Here is a 25,709-nt window from a genome sequence, read left to right as displayed (position 1 = left end):
CCTTTAGGGTTTTGCTGTTGCCCTTAGCAACAGCATTTCGGGTTCTCTACGTATTAAAACACAACATCTTGCTTTTTACATCTGAGCAGTTCTAATACAAGGGAGATACCCAGTTCCTTAGCCTCTGGGCTTCTCTGTTCACTGTGTGTGTATTTTGTTACCCTATCACCTTCTGTGTACGTTATGTCATATTCCCCAGTTTGTCTGTGAGTCCATTTGTTTTGCATAACAGTTCAAACACCAGTACATTCCTGCAGACACTGGAGTGCATAACACAGTGGGGCATTATGCAGGGTTGAACTGGCCCACAGGGGCACAGGGTAACCCCCTGGTGGGCGTCACTGCCTGAGTGTTGCTGGGTCAGATGCAGAACTAGCGGCGGTATTAGTGCTACGGCGCTGGTCTCCGGAGTAGTGTCGGGATTCCGGCGTTGGTCACATGACCGCTGGCATCCCCACCGCTGGGATGCCAAACTCATCCCATTTGTATATGTGTTTGAGAAGTAATATGTATTGTATTACAAACAGCAGACATATAACAATATATAACCTTTATAGGTTTATGGATTTTTTTTCTTATCCTCTGTATAAGCAGAAGCCAATATACAGAGCCAATGTTTCCCCTCCTAATATATCAGAATAGAAAGCTGCCCTCTTGTTTGTCAGATGTGTGTAAGAGCTGCTGCTCCCTCTAGCACTGGAGATATTATTATTAATAAGAATAGCAGTAATCTGTGATGGGGATGGGAGACAGGAGGGAGGTGCTCTAGAAACTGGCTGCAACTTTTTGTGACTAGCATATTGGGGGCTGGGATATCCCAGACCCTCCTCCTCCCTCTCTCTCCCATACGCCATCAGAGTGCAGGGAGACTGCTGCAGCAGAGAGCTGTGTAGTCTCATCCCTGTTGTAAGGAGGATTCCGTGACCCCGGGGTGAGGACTGAACACTGTCCCATACAGCCAACTGGTAAGCACCTTACAGGAGCTGGGTTTGGGTGTCATGGAATAGGAGAAATGATCTTTAATTGATTATTAGAGGTGAGTTTGGAAACTATTAGGAAACCAAGTGATTTCTATTCTTCCCGTGTCAGAGGGAGAAGGGATGAAGGGGTGGATTTTATACAGGCATTCCTGAACTTGGCTTGGGAGAGGGGTGCACAGACTTTACCTATAGGGACGGGAGCATCAGAAGGAATGTGCTCGTGTAATTAGTTGCAATGGTCTGTGCTGCTTAACCCATTGTACTCCCGTGCAATAGCCCATTCCATACTCCGCTCCTGGGGCTGTGCATGCATGTCCCTGTGCGGCTGGAATCTAGCATTGATTCCATTTGATTCCATGTCTTCTGTGCGGGATCTGCCTGCCCATTGCATGACCATTGCTGATGGCAGGGAAGATTGCATAACCTTCCAGCGTTGTGTGTTTGCTGCTACCTTTACAGAAATGTTTTCGTGATCCTTTTTATTTACATATTCTTATAAAGGCAACATTTCTATATCAAAATAATTCAACGAAGGCTAAGGCATTTATCTTAAGTGGTAATATCCCTGCAAAATATCAGAATAAGAAGTATTAGGCTCCCAGGTGTGTTGTTGTTGTTGTTGTTCTTTACTGACACTTTGAGTTTCAGTATAAAATGTTATGACTGAATCTCACTTATCTTTTGTTCTGCAATGCAGAGGAATATATTTTGGCCTATAAATGTTATGTATGGGTGGCACAATGGCAGTATTGCTGGTTTACCACCATCTGTTGCTGTTTCAGTGAAATTTTTTTTAGTTCTCCCTGTGTTTTTGAGGATTTTTGCCAGGTAATTTGATTTCCACCAATAGTCTAAAAAACATACGGCTAGTTAATAGTTTTAGTGAATTATATTGTAACTTCACTGGGGTAGGATTGTAAAGTTCTGTGTAATATACTGTAGCCATGTAAATAAAGCATAATAAATTAAAGGGTCTATGTACTTTGCCTTGGAGAGAGAGAAAGTAACAGTAAATCAGCTCCTGTCATTTTTCAGGCACATGCCCAGATTTATCAAGCCTTGGAGAGTCTTAAATTGCACGGTGATAAAGTACCAACCAACCAGCTCCTAACTGTCATTTTTCAAACCCAGCATGTTACCTGACAGCTAAGAGCTGATTGTCTGGTACTTTATCTCTTTTTAAGGCTTAGTACATAGACCCCAATGACTAGCTTAGTAGTTTACATTATGCAATATATTAACATCATACTGTACTGTAGGAGTAATATTGATCATAATAGAGACCACTGTCCTTGAATATATGTTGTTGGTGTTTGTTTTTTTTCTATCAGAAATAGGTACGTTGGTCACCTGTTTCCTGGGATTTGACCAGCTATAGCTTTAGTGAGCTGTGGTGAAGGCTGCAAGCATTAGGTAAAATGATCTTTCCCTACAATGAGAGGCCCAAAATTCAACATGCTAATTAGCTTCACATCAGTCATCAACTGGAATGTGTTCTGGTTATCTTATCTTGGTGTGGAGTAAAACTGTACTAATGAAAAGACTTACAGACTTTCTACTTTCTAATGCAAAGACTTACTACATTCTATTTTTCAAAACTCTGTTGGGAACAAAATCTGAGCTTCCTGTCTGATCATTAGACTAAAGTCAGAGATAACCCTGATTGTTGCACCATAGTAGCTTTCATATTTAGCACACTAGGCAGGAAAGATAACTTGCCATCTAAGCATCAGAACGGGGATGATCATACAAACTGTTTTACCAAAAATAGATAATGATGCTTCTACTAATTCTGTTATTGCATGTCCTATTTTATTGTGTCTGCAAAGGAATGCTAAACAGCCATGTTATATGATCATAATTCACTGAGTTATTTTTAGATGCTTGGTTAGTTCCTCAACTCCATTACTCTTAACCTTGGTAATACATAAAATCAATAATATAATAACATATTTGTTAAGCTTGTGCTATGAGCCGTAACAAGTGACAATAAGCAGAAAGGATTTGGGGTCTGCAAAGCAAAGGCTTGGAGAGTGGCATGCGACCCTGGGACCTCTTGAGTGCATTATAGCGATGATTGTCAGTAACACTGCATATTATTGCCAATCAATAAAAAGAGCTTAGTACAAAGTAAATATGACATTTTTGGGATATTAGAACACAGAGAGTTTTGCTGCATATCCCTTATAGGCCCTACACACTGGCCGATTTTTGGAAAGATATGAACGATCTCGTTCATAAATGAACGAGAACTCGTTCATATCTTTCAGTGTGGAGGCTCCAGCGATGAACGATGCGCGTCCCCGCGCTCGTTCATCGCTGGTCTCCCGTCGGCTGTGCATGCAGGCCAATATGGACGATCTCGTCCATATTTGCCTGCACTTCAATGCAGCCGCGTGACGGGGGGAGTGAAGAAACTTCACTCCCCCCGTCACTGCCGCCCCGCCGCCGGGTCGCTCGTCGGCCGTATCCGCCGTCGGGCAGCTCGGCGGCGGATCGGCTAGTGTATAGGGCCCCTTATTCCCATTTCTGTAGCTCCCTGCACAGCGCTACAGACACTTGGTGGCACCAATTAAATGAAAGCTAATAGTAATTGCAAGATCTGCTTGTATCTCATTACCCATCCTCCCAATCCAGCAGTACTCCCAGAATCTCCTGTGGTCCAAAGAGTCCCCTTTCCTGATGATAATGGTAAAGCAGGCATCTAGAGAGACTTCTCACTCTCAAGGCAGACTTTTTTTTTTATCTGTACAGGCATTGTACTGTCCATCCACACTCTGCAGCAGAGGTTCTCAAACGTGGTCCTCAAGGCACCCCAACAGTCCAGGATTTAGGTATATCCATAGCTCAGCACAGATGGTTAAATCAAATTGACTTAGGTGCTAATTAAGTCACCTGTGGACAAGCATGGATACATTTAAAACCTGGACCATTGGGGTGCCTTGAAGACTGCATTTGGGAACCTCTGCTATGCAGCCTGCAGAATCCCTGGATAAATAACATTTTGTTTTACACGTATGGAAGCAATTCAGTTAAGTCACATTGACGATATTTATATGCCACTATTATAAGTGTTCCCATCACATGCTGAGAGAACATCACCAACATCACATTAAATTGCATTGTCCCCATAGAACGCCAAATAAAGTTATACTGTTGGTTTTGGGTGGAGTTCTCCTTTACAAAGATGGTTGGCGAGGAGAGCATTGGTAGCATGCAGAACAACCTAACCATGGTCAGCTGACATCCACCTGCCAAAACCTCACAGTCCCTTCAGCTCTTTTTTTTTTTATTGGTAGTCCACCTAGTATTGTCATGGTACCAGCCACTGAGTTTGGTTAGTAAATGTGAGATGTTAAGTCATTTATTTATTCCTCATATTTACACTTATTGAAGTCCATGTGTTAACTTCAGACAGTGGAGTCCGCTATTTTGTGGGTTGAACCAATAATTTCGAGACATATTACCCCATTTGTTATCAAGCAAACTCAAATACATAAGTGTTTGGGGGGAGATGTACTAAGCCTTGGAGAATGATAAGGGAGGCAGTTAATTGGCAGCCTGTCTGGATCCCGACACCAGCTGAAATACCGGCGGTCGGAGTCCTGACCGCCGGCTTGTTACCTCTCTTGGGTGGTGGTTCACACAATCACCCGGAGGGGAATAGAAACCTGTGGCGAGCGCAGCAAGCCCGCGAGTGGACACGCTGCGCTCGCCGCTGGGATCCCGGCTGTTGGGCTCACAGCTTCTTTCTCCTGACCGCCGAGATCCCAACCGCCGGGGTCTCATACTGATCCCAATGATAAAGTGGAGAGAGATAAACCACCAGCCAATCAGCTCCTAGCTGTACTGTTGCAGTCTGTATTTGAAAAATGACAGGAGTTGGTTGGTTGGTTCTTTATCTCGTCTACTGTATAACTGTCCAATGCTTAGTACATCTGTGTCTTTTTAGGGTTATAACTTGTTTGGGCTGCATATCCATTTGTCTGATGTGTCCTTTTCTCAGCTTTCTTAAGAAGTTCTCCTTATCTGCTATAAAGAATGAAGTGCTCCCACTTTCCCATCCCAGCAATAGCAATCATCCTCTGCATCTCTTGGATCCTGCCCATTCGGTGTTGCAATAAAGCTCTCTGCGCAAGTGATGTCAGCAAATGCTTAATACAGGTAATTTGTTATAATGTCATAGGTAGTATTTGGTATGCGGGACTGTGTAGTTGGGCTAAGCTGCTGTCCGCACACACTACAATTCAGTTGTCCAGTTTATGGCTTGTCAGATGGCAACTACAGACTTTAAATACAGGTGCTTGCCCTTGAAATCATAATCCTAAAGCATGTGGATATTTGACATTATATAACCTGGATCTTCACATGACCCAATAAAATCTGGTTGACAGACTAAAATTGCACATATCTGTCACGCAGCGGGGCATTCCTTTCATAACCTGCAACTGCCACCAGGCAAAGGGAAAAACTGACTAAAGTTCATTCAAAGCACTAGAAGTGAGAAGATTCAAATAGCATCACATGATTCAGTATTAATTAATGACCCTTATTTACAGAGCGGCACAATAAATGTGCATCTTTGCAGCTGCATCCTAACAATTTGCTAAGTTTCAAACACTGCTGCTAAGACCGCTGCTTTTTCTGCCTCTTATCGGACCACACCTAGCATCATAATGCTACTTTACTGTCTTACATTGTTATGAGTCTTTAGGTCAGTAATACTCAGCAAATGAGAAACAAGGTTGCCATATACAGGTTGAGTATCCCATATCCAAATATTCCGAAATACGGACTTTTTTGAGTGAGAGTGAGATAGTAAAACCTTTGTTTTTTGATGGCTCAATGTACACAAACTTTGTTTAATGCACAAAGTTATTAAAAGTATTGGCTAAAATGACCTTCAGGCTGTGTGTATAGGGTGTATATGTAACATAAATGCATTCTGTGCTTAGATTTAGGTCCCATCACCATGATATCTCTTTATGGTATCTAATTATTCCAAAATACGGAAAAATCCCATATCCAAAATACTTCTGGTCCCAAGCATTTTGGATAAGGGATACTCAACCTGTACTAAACAATATGTTTCCTCCAATGTCACAAAGCATCGGTCATGTCACCTACACAGCGGACCAGTAACTCTCCACACTTGTCAACATCTTTTTGTGGAAAAGTTAAAATACAAGTTGCCTAATAGAAAAATGTTGTTCGGATATAGAAATGTATAGGTGAAGTTCCTATAGCTTGACAGAATTTAAGATAATTATCTATATATTGTTCTGCAGCAAAACACAAACTACTGACCTGTTATCCTCCAGCTAGGTATAGGAGAGTGCCCCCCGACAGTCACACCTATATTTCTAATGTTGTTGATTGATGTCATAGCTGATACTTTGTAGGTTCAGTGGCCATTTCAAAGTTTCAAAATGCAGTTTTTGAGGTTTTCTTTTTTTTGTTTTTTTGTTTATGGCTTTTTACCTTTTGGAAGCTAACAGGAATCCAGTAAATGGATCTGTCTTTAAGATAATAAAGTGGGGAAAAAGAAAACTGTTAAGGAAAGCTACAATTGGGTAGTATGCATACCTGTGCTGACAGTAACTATTGACAAATAGCCACAGGCAAGTTTTTGTGTTGGAGAAAGTGAGAATCATGCTGGCCTTATTACAGCTGTCTACAGTAGAGAACTGAACAGACACAGTGGTGCCTGGTCGAGGTCTAGAATTGGGGAGACGCCCAGGAGTCCGTTCAATATGCCTTTAAGACTAGACTATGTTACCACATCTGACAGAGTGCTGCAATGTTGTCATTTTGCAATTTTAGAACACAAAATTTTTTACATTTTCGGAGGTGTTGTGGCTTGTGTTTGTTTCTATTTTACTGGTGTCTCACACAGCACACGATTATTCCAAATGTGTCTCTCCATGCACATGTAATGCCCACTTTCAGGTGAGCCCAATACCTTATGAAATCCATGAAACGCCATAATTGTGCAAACAACAAAGTACAAATAAAAATAATAGCACACTTACCCTACTCCTGCAGAATGGCCAGCATATGTTGAAAGGGAAACAGCCCATATCTGCAGCCTAATGCCTCCATCCTCCTCCCGCCTCGCTTGTTGATCCTCTTCTATTATTAAACTAAAACACTTCAAACTAGCTAACTATAACTTACACTACCTAAACCTAACACTTTGTTACTTATATAAAAACTCTAAACCATTACTATTGCCAACAATATGATCGAACACTACCAGCTCCAGAGATTGCTTCCTGCACTAGTGGGGCCAGGCAACAGGATAAACCCTACTGTGCTGCCCTGGCTTACCACTTATTGTGTAATCATAGGACCATTGTGATGTCATTGCACATACATTAGCAGCAGCTATACAGGCAAATATTTGTGTGACATAAAGTATCAGACGGTGTATAGGGGTAAGCAGGGCCAGAATTGCATATCTCCCACCTGCCTCAATTTAAACACCCTGAATTGGGCAATATTTTAATCAAAATCGATGGAGCTTTGCAGATTGGGGCGGGCTTATTTTGTTCCATTGTCACGTGTCTGAACGCTGTGAAGTGGATCAGGCATTGTAAAGCACCATAATAAAGTTTGGGTAGGGGCTTTGCGATTCTGCTTCAGCCACACAGGGCACTCCCTGTGCTCTTAGAAGGGCAGAGCGGGCACCTCGTATGATTATGTGTGCCCCTGATAAAGCCAAAAAAGCGACGTGTGCATTGGCAGAACGCCCGCTGTATATTGTTATGGTAACAGTGATATGTTACTCTGTGTGAGTGAGGGTTAGTCAGTGGAGCTAGATAGTGGGGTTAACTGCGAGCCATAGAATAGATAGGTGCCGAATGCTGATTGGCAATACTGACTCACCCAATCTATAGTGTAAAAGTAGGGATCCTATGGTCTAAACCAGTGGTTCTCAAACTCGGTCCTCAGGACCCCACACAGTGCATGTTTTGCAGGTAACCCAACAGGTTCACAGGTGTATTAATTACTCACAGACACATTTTAAAAGGTCCACAGGTGGAGTTAATTATGTCACTTGTGATTCTGTGAGGAGACCTGCAAAACATGCACCGTGTGGGGTCCTGAGGACCGAGTTTGAGAACCTGTGGTCTAAACAATTATATCTACTGACTAAACCAGGGGTGGGGAACCTTTTTTCTACCGAGGGCCATTTGGATATTTATAAAATCCTTCGGGGGCCATACAAAAATTCTCAAGTTAAAAAATTACCCTGCCCCCCAGCAGGTCTGCCTCATAGAGGTACTGTGTGTGCGCTGCGGAGGCGCGCGCACCAAAACAATGGGTGTGGCCAGTTAAAATGGGACGTGATACACATATGCCCCCAATAGTGCAGTGCCAGATCCACAATTGCCCCTCACAGTGCCAGGTATACAAATGCCCCTCACAGTGCCAGGTATACAAATGCCCCTCACAGTGCCAGGTATACAAATGCCCCCACAGTGCCAAGTATACAAATGCCCCTCACAGTGCCAGGTGTACAAATGCCCCTCACAGTGCCAGGTGTACAAATGCCCCTCACAGTGCCTGGTGTACAAATGCCCCCCACAGTGCCAGGTGTACAAATGCCCCCCACAGTGCCAGGTGTACAAATGCCCCCACAGTGCCAGGTGTACAGATGCCCCCACAGTGCCAGGTATACAGATGCCCCTCACAGTGCCAGGTATACAGATGCCCCTCACAGTGCCAGGTGTACAAATGCCCCCCCCCACAGTGCCAGGTGTACAAATGCCCCCCCCCCCACAGTGCCAGGTATACAGATGCCCCCCCCCCACAGTGCCAGGTATACAGATGCCCCCCCCCACAGTGCCAGGTATACAGATGCCCCCCCCCCACAGTGCCAGGTATACAGATGCCCCCCCCCCCCCACAGTGCCAGGTATACAGACGCCCCCCCCCCCCACAGTGCCAGGTATACAGACGCCCCCCCCCCCCCCCCCCCCCACAGTGCCAGGTATACAGATGCCCCCCCACAGTGCCAGGTATACAGATGCCCCCCCACAGTGCCAGGTATACAGATGCCCCCCCACAGTGCCCCCCCCCTTCCGTGCTACTTACCGCTCCTTTCGGCGGGACACGGAGGAGAGCGCGGCTATGTTGGGCTATGTTGGGCGGCGGCGTGTAGGACTTGAAACCAGCCGCCGGTTCGAGAGCCAATCAGAGCTCGCGGACCAGCAGCCGCGGCTCCTGATTGGCTGCCGGTCCGCAAGCTCTGATTGGCTCACGAACCGGCGGCTGGTTTCAAGTTCTACACGCCGCCGCCGCACTCTCCTCCCTGTTCTGACACTGACAGCTGAGACACGCTGCCGCCGGACTGAGCGGCGGCGTGTCTCACTGGGAGAAGCGGGTGGGCTGGAGCAAACGGCTTTGCAGGCCTTATACGGCCCGTGAGCCGGAGGTTCCCCACCCCTGGACTAAAGGAATAAAGACACAGTTAAAATTAAAGCTTGTTCTTTTAGTTAAATAAATATCATGTGTGTTATTTAATAACAGATTGAAATGTTGGAGTGAATCACAGCACACTATCCGTCAGTGTTACATCTACCCTGTATTACACCTGGCTTACAGACACATTGCGTGTATCTAAAGCAGCCTACCCTGTATGGCACTGGCTTACTGACACATTATGTGTAACTATAGCAGCCTACCCTGTATGGCACTGGCTTACTGACACATTATGTGTAACTATAGCAGGCTTCCCTATATGGCACTGGCTTACTGACACGGGGCGTGTACCTATTGCAGCCTACCCTGTATGGCACTGGCTTACTGACACATTATGTGTAACTATAGCAGCCTTCCCTGTATGGCACTGGCTTACTGACACATTATGTGTAACTATAGCAGCCTTCCCTGTATGGCACTGGCTTACTGACACGGGGCGTGTACCTATTGCAGCCTACCCTGTATGGCACTGGCTTACTGACACATTATGTGTAACTATAGCAGCCTTCCCTGTATGGCACTGGCTTACTGACACGGGGCGTGTACCTATTGCAGCCTACCCTGTATGGCACTGGCTTACTGACACATTATGTGTAACTATAGCAGCCTTCCCTGTATGGCACTGGCTTACTGACACGGGGCGTGTACCTATTGCAGCCTACCCTGTATGGCACTGGCTTACTGACACATTATGTGTAACTATAGCAGCCTTCCCTGTATGGCACTGGCTTACTGACACGGGGCGTGTACCTATTGCAGCCTACCCTGTATGGCACTGGCTTACTGACACATTTTGTGTAACTATAGCAGGCTACACTGTATGGCACTGGCTTACTGACACATTTTGTGTAACTATAGCAGGCTACACTGTATGGCACTGGCTTACTGACACATTGGGAGAGATGTGCTAGGCCGGTCAGCTCCTGTCATGTTACAGGCTGCGTTTGAGAAATGAAAGTTGGGAGCTGGTTGTTTGGTGCTTTGCCTATCTCTGGTGCTTAGTACATCTGCCCCATTTTGTGTATCTATTGCAGCCTACGCCAGAATCCCATTTATCTAATACCAGAGCTCGCCTGTCACCTATTTGAGGTGTGAAAATCCTCTCCCTATAGTATCAAGGCACTTGAGACTTCCTTTTGATGCGTTATGATGAGGTGTGACCAGTTATAAATGTGTCCAACATTATATTTGGAACAGGCAAAGTGATTGCAACTATAATTAACTATACAACTTCTCATTTATATGTTAAATCATGTACTTTCTTATGGCCCCCGTACTTTCTGATTTGTTGTTATCCTTCATCTGCAAATTGGAATGATGTCCCCCTAGGATACACGCCCCGTCACACCTTGCTTACACACCATGTTGTAGAAAACGGAAAGTCAGGATGACAAACATTAGTGAGTGCAAGAAAACTTCTGCTGTTGCCTTTCATCTCCATTAATGAACACAAATGTATTCAGTTACTTTATACTACTAAAGTTGACCCTGTCCTAGCAGTACACTACTTGTTCATTTCTCTCTGCTAGATGTAAGCAATGGCATTTTATTTATTAACTATGAAACAGCATAACAGTAATGTCAGCGCCGGTGGCTGTAAGCGCTGGAACGGAGCTACAATTGAATTGCTCCATCGGGTACTATCTAGTGGCCACGGGTGTACAAGGCACTTGAATCCCCCCCCCCCCCCATAGATGTGAGGAGCAGCACTGGCCTTTTATCGATGGCCTATATCGATGCCATATACAGGTCAGTAAATGTAGGCATCCCTGCATATATAAGTTATGCCATTCTGTGCTCCCCTGTAAATGATCTCATCCGTTGTAATCGCATATAGTCCAGAATTGGGATGGGGATGGGGGTGGGGGTTGTTATTTTTGCACTGGGAACTTAGAAGTTGAAGAACTTGACTTTGGCACTGTACTTGACCCTGCATCAGCAGGTCTACAGACCATGGTCCTATTTCCAGTGTGCGCTGAGTCAGATCCACATTAGATAACACCTGCTCTAATATAGTCCATTCTAATTGCTTACACCACACTCTCACCATTTCATCAGCGGCTCAAAACCTAAAGTAAATAAAATCATTATGAAGTTATGTCTGTGTAGCTTGCCATACAGAACCTAGACCCCTGTTATAGTCAGCCCATCCTACGTCTACAAATATGTACATAAGACCTACATCCTGAGGCATAAGTTACACACATCTCAATATAACAAAGCTAATGTGTGGTTATTCATTTTTCTGAGGTTTGTATGTTCTATCTGCAAGATATAAACTCAGAATGGGACATACGGTGCTCGCTGTAAGAAAGGAGTAAACATTTGTAGCACTGTGCTCCATCCTTAGAACAGTAATGAAGCATCACACTACAATGTAAACCTGGTAACTTTGCTCTGAGCATTGTTGAAACACAATTAAGGAGTTGGTGTGTAAACAGAAGCTTAATGACTTCCTTTTGTGTGACCTTTCCAGACATTTGTTCAAAACTAGACCAGAAGTCTCCGCATTGCAAAGCGCTTTGCACGGTGTCTCCTGCTGAGAGCAGTAATGAGGACTATGACAATCCCAGTGAGCTCTGTCTGTCCTGATGTTTATCCTACTTGCATACTGTAGCTACTGGTTTTTGTTACAATTGTACATATAAAGGTTCACAAACCTTACTAATTGAAACAAAATCATGTTTTGTTTTGAATTTCATATTTGTGGCCTTTCATTAACCGTTCCATTTGATTGTGAATAATAATTATTATTATTATGATGATGTTGCTTGCAGTGATTTGTACTTTGTTCTATCAGGAGCTCTGCCAGTGTCGACCTACAGATGGAAACTGCTCATGTTGTAAGGAGTGCATGCTGTGCCTGGGCACACTCTGGGATGAGTGCTGTGACTGTGTTGGTAAGTGTATCCTATAACACTAGTGACACCATATATACAATTACTCAGCAAGCTTTCAGGGTACGTCCAGATGGGTTTTCTTGTGTTGTATTGGAGTAGTTATTGTCATGTAGGATACCTTTGTTGTGGGTCAGTGTGGACATGATCAGATGAACAATAGTGGGGTCTGTTTGTTTCTGCATAGGTGAAAGGAGGTTTTGTAACGTCACATGATTATATTGCATGAATGCACCCATCTGTGCAGGGGAAGTGCATTCACTAAGGTGTCAGGAAGGCAACACTTTTACTTCGAATGTGAGGAGTTGGGCAAAATGTTAATTTCGAGATAAATGTGGGTTATGGCCAAGAGTGGGATTTCTTGTAGTACAAGATATATTGTGTGCTTAAAGCAGACTGTGGACAGTATAGGCAGTACATGCCGATGACCGCAGTGCTTCTGTGACTGTGAACAACTGACTTGCTACTATGTGGTGACCGTTACAGAAGTGCGTCTGTCACTGCGGGTCATCAGCCTCCTCTTCTGGGATTTCTGTTAGATATTAAATACAGGTTGAATATCCCATATCCAAATATTCCGAAATACGGAATATTCCGAAATACGGACTTTTTTGAGTGAGAGTGAGATAGTGAAACCTTTGTTTTTTGATGGCTCAATGTACACAAACTTTGTTTAATACACAAAGTTATTAAAAATATTGTATTAAATGACCTTCAGGCTGTGTGTATAAGGTGTATATGAAACATAAATGAATTGTGTGAATGTAGACGCACTTTGTTTAATGCACAAAGTTATAAAAAATATTGGCTAAAATTACCTTCAGGCTGTGTGTATAAGGTGTATATAAAACATAAATGCATTTTGTGCTTAGATTTAGGTCCCATCACCATGATATCTCATTATGGTATGCAATTATTCCAAAATACGGAAAAATCCCATATCCAAAATACCTCTGGTCCCAAGCATTTTGGATAAGGGAGACTCAACCTGTATAGATAAAGCTCATGAAGACATTGATGGGTGGCATTGTTTAATGTGTGTGGCAAATAAATATGTTGTCCAAAGAAAAGACATTTAAAATGAATTAAGCTGTAAAGTGTATTATGGAGAAACCGCTTTCAGCACTTACAGTTGGGTGTGTTTGATCTTTCCATTATGCATTTTACTACAATACAAACTGGCAGGCAACCAGGACTACTGCTGCCACAGGACAACAGTTGTAGAGCTCTAGAAACATTTAACCATTAGTTCTACAAGGAAGCAGCTATGTTTTAAAAGTTGTTTATTAGCTATAAGGTGGCAGATAAACGAATAAAATAAATTCCTTGACATAAGCAGGTAAATAACCCCCCCTCTCAGCCTTGCTGCTTACTGTGCACTGGCTGAAGTGAGTGGCCATTGCTCAGTAAAGGTTCAAACAAAAATGTGAGCTTGACAGTTAAAAAACAACTTATTGAGCTCTTCAATATACTGGTGTGCTTGTAGATATTTCTGTGTTTCTTGGATGGTCAGTGCAGTTGTCAACCAGACTAAAAAAAACACTTGAGTAGTTGGGGAAGAACCGATGAATACAAACAGACTAGTGTAGGATTTTAATACAGGTTAAACCCGATGGACAACTTGTCTTTTTTTCAACCTCATTAACTATGTTACAATATATGTTACTGATTCGGATTGTAGCATTGTGTAGCGGGCAATGGACCCTATTCAGTAAGGATTGCGAATTCTGCTTTTTATACTCCTTTGCCTCCCATCGCAAGGCAAGCCCGCAATTAGTGCACAGTCGCAGAAATTAGGGAAGCCTCCTGTCGGCACAGCCTGGCTGTGTCGGCAGGAGGCCCGCCACCATCTTTTTGACGTCACACAGCCACCCCGATCACGCCGCCACCACGCCCTTGTAACTCTCCATCTCCGCCTTGGAAATGGAACATTGCCGCCCCGCGAATGCTTCTGCTGTCAATCAGGCAGAGGCATTCGCAAATACTGCGGGGCGCCTGCAGTAAATGCAGGCGCATGCGCAGGATAGGCCCTGTGCATGCGCCTGCCGGGGCGAACCCAGAATTTCCAGTTGGATGGCGATTGTCTGTATTTTGCAGGGTGATGGTATTGACTGTAGCATTGTGTACCATATATCACATGCAATAATTATTGTCCAAATTGTGTAGATATATTTTAAAAGCTAAACGAGAAAAGAGTTTTGAAACTGCACTGGATCTTGTTTGTATATTAATTAATTGTCAACCAACATACCGGCTATAACTGCAAACAATTTCTTTTTAGCTCTTAGTTGGTGGTGCTCCCAGATAATTAGTCCGAACAGACTATACAAAAAGGGGTTTTATATAAGGCATAAAGAAAGGGGGACTGGGGCACACTTATAAATTCATCATTTAGAATAGAATTAAAAAGTAACCTTTAATAAATAATTTAAAAAAAGCTAGGCTTTATTGCGACATAACCCAGGTAGTACTTACATACGAGTTAAATCTATCATAAATCCAATTAATAATGTAGCGAGAATATGAAAAGTAGTGTCCGGAGATTAAATTCCCATCAATTTATCTACCAATAGAGTCTTTTTTGGGAGGTCTGATCGTTCTGTTCACCACCACGATAATACAAATAAGACAGCAGAGGAAAAATAAAAAAGCTTGTTTTTGTTGTTGGAGTTTGTTTGTACTCCCTTATTTTATCACCTCAAATGCGTATTATTTACTAGGATGAGTAGTTCTCCACCAATCATTCGTGTGGGTAACAACTCATCTTGTATGCAGCAACAAATAACAACCTCTATTTAAGCAGCAAATCCTTATTGAATCACCTCTAATAGATGTTGAGTATTAGGATATGAGTGGTGCTCCACCAATCAGTCATGTGGATAACAATCCATCCAATATTAATCTCCATCTATAACATGGGGACAAAAGGTATACTTCCTTAGGGTAGATATGGCTGATATGTATATGTTCAGATGTATAAGTAACTTGATCTATAGCAGGCTGTCACATGGCATATTAGTTAACTGTAAAAATATTACACATTTAATTGCATAAAATATATCCTTAATAGGGACCAGCTTTTGCAATGTATGTAACCTTGCCCTAAGCATGGAAAGAGACTACGATTCTACAGATGGTGGTGACAGTACATGAAATATACTAGATTTGGCCATAAAAAGTGTTGACCATAGTAGTGCCTGAAGTATAATTACCTGTAATGAGCTTATTACATGCAATTGACAATTTTGTAAATACACACTATTACATTTGGTGAAATTATCTTTTAATACTTTTGTCTTTGATGGTACGTACTGTAACTCATAATACAGCAATATTGTGAATTAAAAACGCTGTTGTACATGGATGTGTCTGGTATACCTGGCCCATTGGGCTGCAGAGTTGCCCTTTTATGGGTCCCATTGCTGTCAGTATAACATATATGTACATAGCAGAAAAAAAAATCCAATTCACTGGAAATAAAGATCCTGTAACAGCTATTGTTAGTTCCATGCATTAACCTATATTACAGCTGTTATAATTGGATTTATCCTAATTCAAGTGATATTTGGAAAATATTTTTAATGTGAAGTATATTAGCTATATTAATGTAACAATGTGTACAATACTAGAATAGCTAATATTTAATAATATGTGAGAGGAAGTTCATGACATGCACTCCAAGTTATTTCTGACAGGAAACCCATCTAGAGCCGTTAAATCCCCCCATCAGTTCATGAAAAGTGTGCAGGTAGTGATGCACGATAGATCACACTGCTAGTTTGTGATGTCTCCAGCCGGCTATGCATGATTGAACGCAGGTGTCTTAGGCGAGGGCCAGACTAGAACACACCCTCAGGGCCCGTTGCGCTGTGTTTGTCTCCAGATGTGCCGAGTTATGGGCTGACATCACTGCTTACACAAACACTAGCTGTAGCTGCACTTTCATTACACCTCCAGTAATAAACACTTCCCCTCTCCAACGTTTGTTTGATTTTTCTTTTTAAATAGATCTTCACTTTTCTTTCCTAACTGAGTATGTACATCACAGATTATAAATTGTACAGTTGTTTACCAGGCGTTTATAACTAAGGGATATAGCTTTAATAACCATCCTGACTGTCCTGTAAAACTTCCAAAGTTATTTTATTTCCTCCATCTCTGAGATTATAGCTTTGATATGTGCTGGTGATTTCTCTGCAGCACATACAGGCAGTTTGTGGTTCTCTACATGTTGAATTACAGATACCAGCATCTCTTGTAGGTCTTGCTGGAACTTGTGGTTAGCTGGAGGAGTGCAGATTGTCAGAAACGTATACAGATATGATTAGGGCCATATTCTTATCTACTCATATTGTCTTATTAAGACGTCTGGGCCTAATTCATTTGCAAAAGCGATCCTTACTACATTTTGCTGATGTTCATAGACTGCGCACACTGAGTACCCATACTGCGCATGTTCAGAAGGGGTCCTGCGATCTTCTCACTAAAACGCGAACGCCTCTGCCTCATTGACGGGCAAAGGCGTTCGCGGGGAAGGCCGGGGTCGTCCAGGAAAACAGAGGCATGTCGCCCCCATTTTCCGGGAGTGGCAAGGCCAAGGACTGCGCCATGAGATGCAGTTTCCTTGGCCTCGCAAGCCGCTCTGCATCGGCAAGCCTGAGTAAGCTGAAGCTGAGATGTGATCGCATCGCAAATGCAGGGTGGAGGTAGGGTATCCGTTCAGATGGTCGACCATGTTATGGTCGACAGTCATTAGGTCGACCACTATTGGTCGACATTGACATGGTCGACATGGACACATGGTCGACACATGAACCGGTCGACATGAGTTTTTTAACTTATTTTTCTTTTGGGGAACTTTTCCATACTTTACGATCCACGTGGACTACGATTGGAACGGTAATCTGTGCCGAGCGAAGGCACCATGCCCGAAGCATGGCGAGCGAAGCGGTGCACTAATTGGGGTTCCCAGTCACTTTGCGCAAAAAACGACACCAAAAACAGTTAAAAAACTCATGTCGACCTTTTAATGTGTCGACCTTTCATGTGTCGACCTTGTCCATGTCGACCATGTCAATGTCGACCAATAGTGGTCGACCTAATGACTGTCGACCATAACATGGTCGACCATTCATACCGGAACCGGAGGTAGTATGCACCTCCTCTTGCCGAATCTGGCCCTTGGCCTTAAAGTGCCATATGATAAAGGACACTAAATACTAAAATGGAAACTTTCAGATATTGGTGGTCATTCCGAGTTGTTTGCACGGCTGCTAAAAACTGCTAGCGAGCGAACGCTATGCTGCCTCCCACTGGGAGTGTATTTTAGCTTAGCAGAAGTGCGAACTAAAGAATCGCAGAGCGGCAGCAAACTTTTTTTTGTGCAGTTTTAGAGTAGCTCAATACCTACTCATCGCTTGCGATCACTTCAGACTGTTCAGTTCCTGTTTTGACATCACGAACACGCCCTGCGTTCACCCAGCCACGCCTGCGTTATTCCTGGCACGCCTGCGTTTTTCCGAACACTCCCTGAAAACGGTCAGTGGACACCCAGAAACGCCCTCTTCCTGTCAATCACTCTGCGGCCAGCAGTGCGACTGAAAAGCTTCGCTAGACATTGTGTGAAACTACATCGTTCGTTGCAATAGTACGACGCGCGTGCACATTGCGCCGCATGCGCAGAAGTGCCTTTTTTTGCCTCATCGCTGCACAGCGAAGGAATGCAGCTAGCGATCAACTCGGAATGACCACCATTAACAATAGAATAGAGGTACAATACATTGCTTAGTAATGCCATATCATTGCTTTGCAGCTCTGTTACAGTATTACAATTCTGACTACTTCAGTGTTTTAGTATTCCTGATGGCACCAATGGGGTTTCAACTAAACATTCTCCTATTCTTACTGGTTGACATGAAGAAGGGGTTGTGTTTTAGTAGTGTTAAAACGTTTTGCCAGTCCCTCTACTCTGCTGCCGTTTGTAACCTGTTGTAAAGCAGATGGGCATTAGAGACAGGTGAGACGTCATGCTGCGGGATAGTCTTGCAGCATGTATGCCGATGTCATAAAGGGGCATAGCCCTCGTTTGAAAGAGGGGAGTCTCTTCTTTCACCTTAGATTTCCCAATAGATGTTAATGTCTGGTGAGAAGTGTGATTACCAGACATTAGAGTTCCTAGCGCTATACAACTGCGCTAGCAACTCCCTAACAAAAGGAATCAAGCAGGCGAAAAAGCAGTTCTCGGACAAGCTGGCAAAAGATCTCTCAACCAAGAACCATGTATCCGTATGGAAAGGTATGCAGGCCATCACCAACTGCAAGACACCCCCAAAGCACTCCGCCATGAACCAGAGGCTAACAAACGAGCTGAACCTCTTCTACTGCAGGTTCGATAAAGAAGCTCCCTGTGAACCACACAAACTCCTCCCCACTGCCCTCACCTCTGATTGCCAACCTCAAGCACTGCATATTGCCCATGAGGAGGTGGAGGAGATGTTCAAGAGGATCAATCCAAGGAAGGCACCCGGTCCTGACGGAGTATCCCCATCTACCCTGAGGGCATGCACTGGTCAGCTAGCCCCCATATTCTCCAAAATATTTAATAAATCGCTAGAAATACGCAAAGTTCCCTCCTGCTTCAAAATCTCCACAAACGTTCCGATCCCCAAGAAACTTACTATCACAAGTCTGAACGACTACAGACCGATTGCACCGACGTCTGTGGTCATGAATGTGTTCGAGCGCCTGGTTCTGGACCACCTTAAAGCTGTGACCAGCCCCCATCTAGATCCCCTTCCGTTTACCTACCGAGCGAATCGGTGCATTGAGGATGCTGTCAACCTGGGCCTGCACCACATCCTGCGGCATCTGGACACACCCGGAACCTACGTGAGGATACTGTTTGTAGACTTCAGCTCGGCCTTCAATACAATCTCCCCCCAACATTCTCTACCACAAACTACTCCGCCAAGGGGTCCCGGAAGCAACCTGTTCCTGGATCGTGGACTTTCTGACCGACAGAATACAGGTGGTCACCTCCCAAGCTCAGTCCATCAGTACCGGAGCACCCCCAGGGCTGTGTCCTCTCACTCCTGCTCTTCTCTCTGTACACTAGTCCCAGTCGGTTAAAATCATTAAATTCGCCAACGACGCCATCATCGGCCTCATAAAAGAAGGGGACGAATCGGACTATAGACGGGAATTGGATCGGATGGGCCGGTGGTGTAGCTGTAACAACCTAGAGCTCAACTCAGTTAAAACTGTCGAGATGGTAGTAGACTTTAGGAAGAACCCAGCGGAAGAAACCCCCACTAATAATAGCTGATAGTGTGGTGTCGCTAGTGGACTTCTTCAAGTTCCTGGGGACCACGATCTCTAGAGACCTCAAGTGGGGACCAAATGCAGATGCTACCATCGGAAAGGCGCAGCAGAGGCTGTTCTTCCTAAGGCAACTTAAGAAGTTTAACATCCCACAGAATCTCCTGCTCCTCTTCTACTCCGCAATTGTAGAATCTGTTCTGTGCTCCTCGATTATCGTTTGGTATAGCTCCGCCAGTGAGTGGAGACCCACAGAGGGAGAATAGCCTCTCTCGCTGGTATTACGGCGGCTGCATTTCACCCCCTGTTTTAGTCTAAAGCCCAGATCACCAAAATCTTGTGTCAAATAATAATAAAAAAAAGGGTCTGCTCAATTAATGCAGTATAATTTCTAGTTTCTTTTCGTTATTTTGTAAAGGAGAATTAATGCTGATGCACGAACCACAAAGTATGCATTCGTATGTTTATAAGATCGCCGCTTTCAGACATGTGACCCGGGAATTTGCCAGGTCTACACTCCGTGATCTTGGTCAGGAGCAGGGTTGTGTAAGTCCTCGATCATTTGCATTCACACATACAGAAATCCTGGATTGATGCACGTTCACGTGAAAGCCCCCCAGATTTCCATTTATGTGTTACAGGAGTATAAGTAAATAAAGAACATCATGTTTGCTGTTGGCTCACTCTCTTGAAATATCAATTGAAAAAAAAAATAGACTTTTTGTTAAATTTTAACGTTATGCTTCGTAAAAAGACGAATAGTATTTTATACAAGGTATAATTTTTGTTGGGACTGCATAGCAATTATTGATATTGATGTTGGAATGTGACCAGCACAATTGGCGAAAATGGTTTCCGCACAAGAGGGAAATAACCCTCAGCTGTGAAGGGGTTAATTTTAATACTCTTTTCACATATTTATAGAACTTTGCTTGAGTATGATAAAGCTTCATGCTTCCCTTTTTGATTGGTAGAACTACAGTGACAATTTTAAAGACGCATTTTACTATTAGCCATATGTGTACAGGAAGTGGGGAAAAAAAATCTGGCATTTTCCTTTGCTTTCTATGTGGAAAGTACTACCTTTGAACTGCGTAAAATTACTGTCAAAGAAGAATGATTGAGTGCAGTAGTGGTAAGGATTTTATAGTGATGGTTTCGCACACATTTGTACCACTGACATGGAACCTTCTCTAGGGAAATCTGCAAAATGAATCCCATAGGCTTCTATAGGCAACACTATCTGACAACACAAGCTTTGGAAAGTTTTGCTTTCTATAACTTGATACATATGGGTATTGCAGCAAAACGCTGAAAAAAACCCAAACGGATTTTGGAGGTTTGATGGCATTCTAGTGCTTAGTACATCCCACCCAATGATGGATTGTCATTTGTTTGATATTTGAAGATCATCTGGTTGCGGTCACAGCTAGAAATACTTAGAGCGGCTGCAAATATATTTTCAACTGTTCTTTGAGTCGGTTCAATAGCAGCTGTTCCATTAACACGTAGCTACAGCATACCTGGTCAGCCAGAACCTAAAGCCTTTATGGTCGTGCAGCAATGTCGGTGAAAGCCCATCTGGTTGCCGTCACATGCCATGCTACCATGCCAGTTAAGTGGATAATACACTGTCTGGTCTCTGGGGGAAGTGCCAGCTTGCGTTGTTGGAATATACATTTGATACCTGTATTGTAGATTTATTCACGTGTAAACTTGGAGCAAAAAAACATGTAAACAAAGGTGGAGCCTCCAGAGATAAGAATTTGGCAAGTAACTGTGAAAGCTAATCCATTTACTAGCAAGCTGGCGACATAAAGTTAATTCCTATATTCCACCGTAGAGTGTCAGGTGACCACTATAGTTTCTTATGTTTAGTAATTAGAAACATTGCTGTACTTTGACATTTGTACCTTTTTTAGTGCTGCAGAGATGATGATAAATGTAAATAAAATGTTATCACACAGTGGAGACATTGCATCCTTTATCCTGTGACGTATAATATTGAAATATTTGTTCCAATTGTATGAAAGGTTTGCTTCAGTTATGATTACTTTCAATACAAATATTTGTGTGTTTTTTTTTAAATCCAATTACCATATTCAATTCTAGAAAAATGTAATCTGGAAAAAAAGATTGATATTTAATTCACCCTTTAGGAATGTGCAATCCAAGGAACTACAGTGACACTCCCCCAACTTCCAAGAGTACGGTTGAGGAACTGCATGAGCCCATTCCGTCTCTGTTCCGGGCACTGACGGAGGGAGAAACCCTGAACCAGCTGAACTGGAACATTGTGTCCTTCCCTGTGGTAGAGGAGCTCTCGCATCATGAAAACCTGGTCTCCTTCCTGGACACAGTAAATCAGCAGCAACAACAGAATGTGTCTGTCCCACAGAGTGGAGTCCATGTGTCCCACACCAGTGACAAAGGTATTTCAAGGCAACTGCTATATTGACACACTTTTTTTCTTTTCTTTTCGTTTTGTTAAATGCAAATTTCAACAATTGAAGGCTCCGTCTACACTAAGTATTTGGCTATTTTATTGTATTTAACTGGTTGCTCACCTTTAGATTATTTTACAGAATAATGCAATACGAAAGTTGTATTTTAAGCGAAATAAAAATGTAATTTTTTTTTCCGTTATTTACAAATAGTTTAGTTAAAGTGGATAAAAAAAGGTAATAGCAGACCTCTGATGGTTCTAAAGGTCCCCTGACACACTTCTCTTTAGCCTGGTGAGCCAGGATCTATGTGAAAGCCTATTTAGAAACAGGATGAGTGGTGTAGTGGGTCCCACATAGTACTGTTACACCCATCAGGTGTCTCTCAATGGATTGACCAGTTGGCACATCCAAGGGAAGTAGGACTTCACTCCTTGAACATCAGTCATTCTATAAATTACAGATACACCTCCGATAATCCGGCACCCTTGGTTCCAGCACTGCGCCAGATTATCCATTTTGCCGGATTATCAGTGGTTCATACAGCGGCATCCAGACGGTTTACCCTCCACACTGCCTAATCTTAAACCTCCCGCAGCATGACTCCCTCCCACTGCCTAACTTTTCCCTTGCAGCGCCTAATCCTGACTACCGACCGCAGTCTATCTCTACTCTGCAGCCTGACCGAGTCTTCCCACAGCCTATGTCCTCAACTCAGTGGAAAACCGTTAATCTGGGTCCATAGACCCAGGAATCCAACCCGGCTAACTTGCAAGGTTAGTCCCGGGAAGTGCCCAGGTTAAGGGGCAGTGTAAACAGGATGTAGTTATGTGACCGCCAGTCACAATACCTCCCCCTACATCCCGGACACTCACAATTCCGATGGTCAGCATGCCGACCAACAGGGACTATTCCCACTCTGTGGGTGCTTTCACCACCGAGGCCGCAGTGTGGTGAACGAAGCGAGCCCACAAGAGGCTTGTTGCGCTCGTCCCCCACCCTGTTATTCCGCTGCCGGGATACTTGCAGAGGTATGCTGACTGGCGGTCTCCTGACCGCCGGTCACGCATACCACACCCATGTAAACAGGTAAACCAGGTCATCCGACCCGGCTCCTGTTTACAACATAGGGAGATCCACAGGGATGCTGCTTTCTGTATGTATGTATATATATATATATATATATATATATATATATATATATATATATCGGACTGTTATTTCTGGACATCCAGCGCTCCACATATACTCCACATAATGGAGCTATAAACATTACTACCTTGCTTTTTTATGCAGCAGTATATGTGTGTGTTTTTGTTTTTACATGGTAGTGCACATTTTATCTTACTTTATTAACGCTCGTTTACTCCCTAATATTTACTATTTATCTAACTGAGCAGCTTTCCTCATATTAGTTCAAAGTACTTTTCTCTTACGTCCTAGAGGATGCTGGGGACTCTAAGGACCATGGGGTTTAGACGGGCTCCTCAGGAGACATGGGCACTATAAAGAACTTTTAGATGGGTGTGCACTGGCTCCTCCCTCTATGCCCCTCCTCCAGACCTCAGTTAGATCCTGTGCCCAGAGGAGACTGGGTGCACTACAGGGGAGCTCTCCTGAGTTTCTCTGAAAAATAATTTTGTTAGGTTTTTTATTTTCAGGGAGCACTGCTGGCAACAGGCTCGCTGCATCGTGGGACTGAGGGGAGAGAAGCAGACCTACTTAAATCTTAGGCTACTGGACACCATTAGCTCCAGAGGGTCGGAACGCAGGTCTCACCCTCGCCGTTCATCCCGAAGCCGCGCTGCCGTCCTCCTCAGAGAGCCGGAAGATAGAAGCCGGGTGAGTATAAGAAGAAAAAAGACTTCAAAGGCGGCAGAAGACTTCAGATCTTCTCTGAGGTAACGCGCAGCCATTGCTCCCACACACAGCGGGCAATGAGGGGCGCAGGGTGCAGGGGGGGCGCCCTGGGCAGCAATAATAAACCTCTATGGACTGGCTAACATATATATATATATATATATATATATATATATATATATATATATATATATATATATATATACAAAGAAAAAATCCGCGGCACTATTCAAAACATTAATGAAAAGGACATCAACGTTTCGGGGATTTTAACCCCTTTGTCAAGATGTATGATAGAAAAGTAAAAAAGAAAAAGACTCACCTTATAAAGAGAGAGAGACCCGCCGAGCCCAATGTGCGTTGCCGCCCCGTGACAAGCTGCAGAGGAGAGAGTGCGCCCAGTGATGACGTGCCGTCGCGTCTGGGCTGTGTCAGAGCCGGCTGGTTGCTAGGCAACGCCGGAAAACAGATGCAGCATTCGTGCGGCTGTGTAAAAAAGCAAAGTGAAGGGTGAAAGGGAACAGTAAAGCCACAGTGCCAAGTAACAGCCACGGTCCTAGTATATAATATCACCAAAAGATGCATGTATTGTAACGGTCAGAGGGTGCGGAAGTAGACCCGTAGGGTGCCTGGTAACATGCATCGTAATGGCCGGTGGTGAAGGCTGATGAGCAGTGTAGAATAAAGAATTGTGCCCTTAAAGTGTGGTCTAAAGATAGACATGCTTAAGCTTTGAGCCCAGTGACCCTGTATAATAAGGGCAATAGTGTATATAAGGCTGAAAGACTAAATTGAATAAATAAATAAGCCAATATTGTCCTGAAAAGATGCCATATTATCCCCTCGCTGTAAAGTCACTACATCAGGCAGCTTGAGAAGATGTTCATCCGAACGTACTCCAAACGATTCTCTCATTGAGCCCGGCTGGATGAATCGTGCCCAAATTGTAAATCCAGGAGGCTTCCTTCCTAAGGAGCTGGCCCTCTCTGTCTCCCCCACGTAGTGATCTCGGTATATGGTCAATGATGATGTGTTTGAGGCCAGATATGGGATGTTGAGCTTCAAAAAAATGTCTGGCCACAGGTTGGTCAGATACCTTGCCTGTTAATGCTGCTTTGATCGCGGACCGGTGCAATGCCATACGCTCACGTAGGGATCTGATGGTTTTACCCACGTAGCACAGGCCGCACGGGCATGTAATCAGATAGATAATGTATGTCGAAGTGCAGGTCACAGTGTGTCGTATACGTATTGTTTTATCGGATAAAGGTAATTTAAACACAGAGCCCGTCAACATATGTGTGCACGTGGTGCACCCCAGGCAGCGGTAGCAACCTGGTTTCTTGATGATAAAAGTGTCCCTCTGTGGCCCAACAGTGGCTTTGGGAAAGTTGGTGATATTGGTGTGTACCAGCATATCGCGTATATTGCGGCCTCTTCTGTAGCACATCATGGGGGTTTTATGTTTGAAAGGCAAAGATGCATCGGTGGAGACTATGGGCCACAATGCCCGACTTGCTCGAGTGAGGATAGGACTGGAGGTGTCGAACGTCGTGGTCCAAGGTACCCTATCGCTCGCTGATTTAATCTTGACCTGCAATAAAGAACTGCGAGGTAATGTCAAAACCTCTCTTTTGGTGGCTTCCAGCAATGAGCAGTCGTAACCCCAGGCAATGAACTTGAGGATCATCTTGTCCAGTTCGCCCTCTAGATTCGCCGACTGAC

The 25,709-nt window shown here is 43.8% G+C and overlaps 1 protein-coding gene across 3 annotated transcripts in view; it reads left to right on the top strand.

Annotated features, from left to right (window-relative positions):
* The first annotated feature begins 759 nt into the window (after positions 1 to 759).
* The window catches only part of TWSG1 (twisted gastrulation BMP signaling modulator 1), a 91,778-nt gene continuing 66,828 nt past the window's right edge, over positions 760 to 25,709 (top strand). The window contains exons 1-4 of one of the 3 annotated variants that reach the window (XM_063923473.1): positions 760 to 965; positions 4,987 to 5,144; positions 12,267 to 12,366; positions 21,840 to 22,112. In XM_063923473.1, coding sequence (XP_063779543.1) covers positions 5,022 to 5,144; positions 12,267 to 12,366; positions 21,840 to 22,112 — 496 coding nt within the window. In that variant the 5' untranslated portion in view covers positions 760 to 965; positions 4,987 to 5,021. The other 2 variants (XM_063923475.1, XM_063923474.1) reach the window with 2 other exon arrangements.

This window comes from Pseudophryne corroboree, chromosome 5 (genome assembly GCF_028390025.1).
Source record: "Pseudophryne corroboree isolate aPseCor3 chromosome 5, aPseCor3.hap2, whole genome shotgun sequence".
NCBI classification, from domain to species: Eukaryota; Metazoa; Chordata; class Amphibia; order Anura; family Myobatrachidae; genus Pseudophryne; species Pseudophryne corroboree.
The sequence above is the reverse complement of the archived record's forward strand: the minus strand, read 5'-3'. Positions and strand labels throughout refer to the sequence as shown.